General features: G+C 38.5%; 1 protein-coding gene across 1 annotated transcript in view; it reads left to right on the forward strand.

Moving 5' to 3' along the window:
- The window catches only part of pamr1b (peptidase domain containing associated with muscle regeneration 1b), a 28,057-nt gene extending 24,686 nt beyond the window's left edge, over window positions 1–3,371 (forward strand). The window contains exons 13-14 of the mRNA XM_087797587.1: window positions 144–496; window positions 1,474–3,371. Coding sequence (XP_087653713.1) covers window positions 144–496; window positions 1,474–2,031 — 911 coding nt within the window. The 3' untranslated portion in view covers window positions 2,032–3,371. The remainder of the gene's footprint in view (window positions 1–143; window positions 497–1,473) is intronic.
- Window positions 3,372–6,000: the final 2,629 nt, after the last annotated feature.

Raw genomic sequence — 6,000 nt, forward strand, 5'->3', positions numbered from 1 at the left:
AATCTTGTCCCCCTCGGGTTGAAACAATACCTTTTTTTTTCTCACCCTCTATCTTTTTGATGGAGTAGTCAGCCCCTCTTCCGGTTTGTCCCCCTTCTCCCTTGATCATTGTCTCCTCATCCTGTCTGCTTCTTTCTTGGCAGTATGTGGGAAGCACCCCACCTTTGACCCAGAGAGGCCGGCGGAGGCCCACTGGCCTTGGCTGGCCGCCATCTACCGACTCTCCACGGACGGTGCCAAGACCAAGGTGACCAAGGCAGACGGCCAGACGGGGTCCCTGAAGTCGGACTCGGGCCCCGGACCTGGGAAATTAAATCCCGACTGGCAGCTGGTGTGCAGTGGAGCGCTGGTCAACCAGAGGAGCGTTGTGGTCGCCGCGCATTGTGTGACGGAGCTGGGGAAAGTGTATCCCCTCGACGTCGCCAAAATCAAGGTGGTGGTCGGGAAGTACTATAGGGACGATCAGAGCGAACAGAAAGGTCTTCAGCATCTGAGGGTAAGACTTTGGATCTGGGATTTCAATTAGATACTCAAGAGATAGTTCTAGTTGCAGGTTCAACAGAATGTCTGTTCATTGGCCGTAGAATTCTGTTATATAAAACTGTTCTCAACAACATCAACTTCACCTCAAACCACAACCAATTCTCCTCAAACCACATTGTATTAGCTCATATTTGCCTTCAGTTTAAAAGGGGGTGTAGTTTTGTGGACTATTTACCGTATTTTCCGGACTATAAGTCGCTCCAGAGTACACGTCGCACCAGCCATAAAATGCATAATGAAGAAGGAAAAAACATATATAAGTCGCACTGGAGTATAAGTCGCATTTTTGGGGGACATTTATTTGATAAAATCCAACACCAAGAACAGACATGTCATCTTGAAAGGCAATTTAAAATAAAAATAGAATACAGGCAACAACAGGCTGAATAATTGTACGGTATGCTTACCTTACATGACACAACTGAGAACGTGCCTGGTATGTTAACATAACATATTAAGAGTTATTCAGATAACTATAGCATAAATAACTATGAAGTTTACCAAACCATCCGTGTAACTCCAAATAACTAAAATCCAATGAAATCTTCATCTTTAGTGTCGCTTTTAAACAACTCCGCTAACTCCGGGGGTAGAAGATGCGGCGATTCCTCTTCTACGTCGAAATTATCAACACAGGCCTAGGGCGCCCTCTTGCGGTTTATGTGAAAATAACATTTGAAATGATATACCGGTAATAATGTGTTAATAATTTCACACATAAGTCGCTCCAGAGTATAAGTCCCACCCCCGGCCAAACTATGAAAAGAAACTGCGACTTATAGTCCGAAAAATACGGTAAATTACTTTTTACAATCAGTATTTATGTAAATCTCCTGCTGGCCACATACAATCCTTTGGGAGGCCATATTTGGCAAATTAAATGTAATTTTTTTCATGGTGATGAAATCTGATCCGTCTTTTTGTTTTCAGGTAACCTCTCTTATCATCCATCACAACTATGATCCTCACATCCTGGACTCGGACATCGCCGTGATCAAGTTGCTGGACAAGGCCAAGATCGGGGAGAAGGTCTCTCCGCTCTGTCTCTCCGACAGCCCGGGTGAAGGGTCAGCCTCCGGTCAAGGACTCGTGACCGGCTGGTCTCCGCTCCCTGACCCCAGTTTAGGAGGCCATGAAAAAGCGAGGGTCGGACTGGTCGGTCTCGCTGACGTGGTCCCCTGCGAGCAGCAATACGCCCGCCACGGCGTGCCGGTGAGCGTGACGGAAAACATGCTCTGCGCCAGCCAGAAGCCGGACTACGGTGCGTCCAACATTTGTCCCTCGGACACCGGGGGGATCCTCGTCCTCCCAGCCCTCCCGGAGAACAACCATAAACAGTATTACGGTTTCTCGAAGGGGGAAAGATCATGGAAGCTTTTGGGACTCGTGAGCTTCGGTTACGATCAAGGGGAGTGTGATCCCGACCTGTACACGGTCTTCACGCGCACGTCTGAATTCAAAGACTGGATAGAAAGTAACATGAGATAGTGAAGCGACAGGAAATCATTTAAAACTTGAAGAAATTGAAATTTAAAACGTGTCAAACTCAAACAGAGAGAGAAAGAAAAAATGTTGTCAGGTTTTACAGTTAAAGTATTTAAAAAATATTTTCCGTAATGATTTGTTTAATTTTAAACAAACATGACTCATGTAGTAGAACTCTCAGGCTTTTATTTTTTAATATGTTTTTCACTACTTTACTTTGCCTTGGCGACCCAGGGTCTGTGAGTGTCACATGACCACCAACCTACCTTTACGGCAGTGAGTCAGACACAGTGTTTATATATATATAACACAGAGAGACTTTTAGAGTTACAAGGAAGATAAAACGAAAACGCATGCATGCATTTACAGCATTGCAGATATACTTACACATGGGGGCGCCAGAAACAACAAAATTCAACTTTTGGATTGTTGCTTTAATCCTAAAATATAAACTTGTATTTAATCTATTCAAGCCTTTAACTCAAATCACCGACTTAATAGTTTAACTGTTGGAGTGATTTATGAAAAGTAATATCATGAATATGTACAATTCTGAAACGTTGATGGTACAACAACACAAGTATAGATAGCTTGTTCTAAAAACAAATGATCTGAAAAGTATGTGAATATTTTAACCCACCAACAATGACGTGTTACAGAGGGTTAATGGGTGAATTACTGAATTAGTCTGAATGCTTTCACTACCAGAAGTAATAAATAAAAAAATACAAAGTTTCTTTCAAGCTATGACACATAGTCAGTTTATTATATAGATACTTAATGCTATTTTTAGACTTCAAAGCGAATAGTTTTGGATTGTTATATATATCATTTTTTGTCATAAAACTTATGTTCGTTTGAGTTCAACGTTTCAGCACCTTAAAGAGAAAAAGAAGAAATTGTTTTATGTCATACACTTTGCTTAAAAAAAGGCATTTAAGTGACAACATGAGGCTCACTGGGAGCTGGGCGGGTTGCGGGTTTTGCACACATCTTGCTTTTAACATCCTCGTTTCACAAAACTACTGTCCTTCGACTGAAGAGGGCGCTAATACACAATTACGTGCCTGATCCCTGCTTCGACATGTTCAGGCCCCTCAACCTGACAAAAAAAAGACTTAAAAATAAACGTTTTTTTGTATGTTTTGTGTATAGTTTGTAATGATTTTTATTTTATGATATTCAAGAGGTGTACATATTGTGACAAAATAGGTTTTTAATTAAAGAAAAGGCTGGTGAAAGCTTGTCTGGGTGTTATAATTGCTCATCGCAGCGTTCAAATCATCCTCATTCGACGTGCATTCATAGTTTTTGCCCTGAATTTCACAATCACGGCGAGGGAGGGAGAATTAAAGGGCCGTCTGCTTGCCCTGTGAAGCAAATGAATCCAGGTCACGGCAGCAGAATTTTTACAACACTAAACAGAGCACATTATTCACAGATCAATTCCCTCCTCCGTGCTCAAATTAAATCAATTGCTTCAACTCTCACAGTCCTCCTTATTGCAGAGGTGCAGCTACAGAGGGCCATTACAACACTATAGTGGAGTTAATGAAAGCTTTATTGGTGCAAGTGGAGACATATTTTTTACTCTAGTTTGGATTAATATAATGAAAGAATGTCATTTGTTATGTAGTAAATAGACTAAAATATAGTTTTTTAAAAGGAAAAAAAGGAAAAATTGTAAAAATAAATACAGTGTGAAGCGGAAATGTTAATGTCTTATTACAAATCATGACAAAAATCTAAATGAAGATGAACTTTGGTCAATAAAATAGATGACAATTGTGTCATGTGTTCTAAATCAGCGGCAGGAAAATGATCTTTCTTTAAAAAAAGGCTAATATTTGTTATTGTTATATTTCATTCGTTAATATATTTTACTCCTACTTTAAAATAAGCATTGATTAGTGATTCAGGCCAAGATTTTTTTTTATTAAATAAAATTAAAACTAGGACAATCTGCTTTGATCAGGGATAACAAAGACTCTGTGGTTAGGTAAGTAAGTCAGTAAGTATGTAACAGTTAGACCAGGGTCACAAAGCGCTTAAACAATCAAAAGCAATAAACAGTTAACCTACAGATTTAAAAACTTTATCACTAGACTACTTTATTGGAAAATATTGTAAAAAATGAAAAAAAAGTGTCATTATTTTAGGGAAAAATAAGAACAAGAAGATTTGATTTGATCAAGAAATATAATGACTTATTATTAGATTTTCGATCAAGGAAAAATCAGTGATTTTGTCACACAAAATGTCATCCATCAACAACTAAACTGATGACCAAGCAAATTCAATTTGGATTTACGGAATAAATTATTAATGAAACCAGGACTATCCGTAGCTACCTAAATAATTAAATTCATTTCAAAATCGTTTTCTATTGATTTAATATAGAACTTGGTAAAGCTACTCAAGTACATTGATTTTTCTACCCAACACCTGAGCAGCCCGAACATGTCCTGAGGCCAAACCAGCAAATATCCTTCAGTTTTCCTTGATTTAATTTCCCAGATGGGCTTAATGGCTTTAAATATTTACAAAGATACTTTTACGTTATTTTCTGATATCTTCTGCGTTAAGAAGCATTATAGCTTTTGACACATTTGTTCTTAATAAAAGTACATTTGATTTAAGGTTGTGATCCATTGTCTTCTGTTTTTCTTTTTTCGTTCCAGCTTGTCATACAAGACCCTGTTGTTTTTTAACCTCCACTAGGGGCATCATTTTATTTTCAACCTAGTGATGGGCTGATGAAGCAGTGTTCTATTTGAATAAATCAGTAGGTGGCGCCCTCAGTTTAAAGATTGTATGAGAATTCAGTAGTGATGGTCTGATGAAGCTTTATGAAGCAGTGTCATTATTTTCTCGGGCTCTGCACTATTTCTCTTTGTTTTAAACAACTGTTCTAATGAAACATCACGTCATTTTTAAACTGATGGCGCCACCTACTGACCTCTAAACAACATGACACTGTTTCATGAAGCTTCATCAGCCCATCACAGGATTTCAGTAAAATAATAATATATTAAAGAGCTAAAATAAAAGCTTTTTCACGGACAGACTGAATAAAATTGAACAAATCAGCATTAGCAGCTTCACTTTGTGTTTTATTTCTTCATTTGAATCATAAAACATTTTCGTCGTATTCAAAACCGTTTTTATTTTTACAACGATATGTTTGGTCAATACATTTTGTAACAGGGACCAAGGACTGAATGAAACCTCCTCGAGGGCAACAAATGGACATGCATTTCTATTTCACCATGAGAACCATGGTCTTGGACTTATGACCAAATCCAATCATATCAAATATCATGAAGCAGTGTCATTATTTTTAGAGTCCAATAGATGGCGGTCCCTGTTCTATTTCTCTTTGTTTTGAACAACTTTTTTTAATGAAACATACATACATTATTATTAAACTGATGGCACCAGCTATTGAACATGGCACTGCTTCATGAAGCTTCATCAGCCCTTCACTACTTTTAAGCAATGGCAGTGGAACCTAAAGAAAGGTAATGCTAGACTTCTTCATGGGAAACTATTCTAAACTAAATAAAAATCATGCTAGACCTGTTTTCATCCCGCCATTAACCTTGTACAGACTTGAAAACTAATTATGCAGTTTCCGCAGTGTAGGGTGTGAACTCAAGACAAGACAAGAGATTCTAACACGCACACAATAACTGACGTTTGCTTTCAAGTCACCGACTTTCTCGTCTCATGAGGATTTGGCAATAAGTTCCGCGTCAGTCAACCATGGCGGTAAAAGCTGTGAAAGCAAATGTTGCTTTTGTCATGAGATTTGTTGATGGTGAATAAACATTACAGTGAATTTGTTTATCCCTTTACTCTGGATAGTTAATTCCAATATTCAGATAAAATATTTCTCTATCTCGCTATCTATGCTTTTGGCCAGAAATGATGGAGGATCACAAGTTTGTCTTGTACCTAAAGGTCAGGGCA

Source organism: Callionymus lyra, chromosome 8, assembly GCF_982586985.1.
Source record: "Callionymus lyra chromosome 8, fCalLyr1.hap1.1, whole genome shotgun sequence".
In the NCBI taxonomy this organism is placed as follows: Eukaryota; Metazoa; Chordata; class Actinopteri; order Syngnathiformes; family Callionymidae; genus Callionymus; species Callionymus lyra.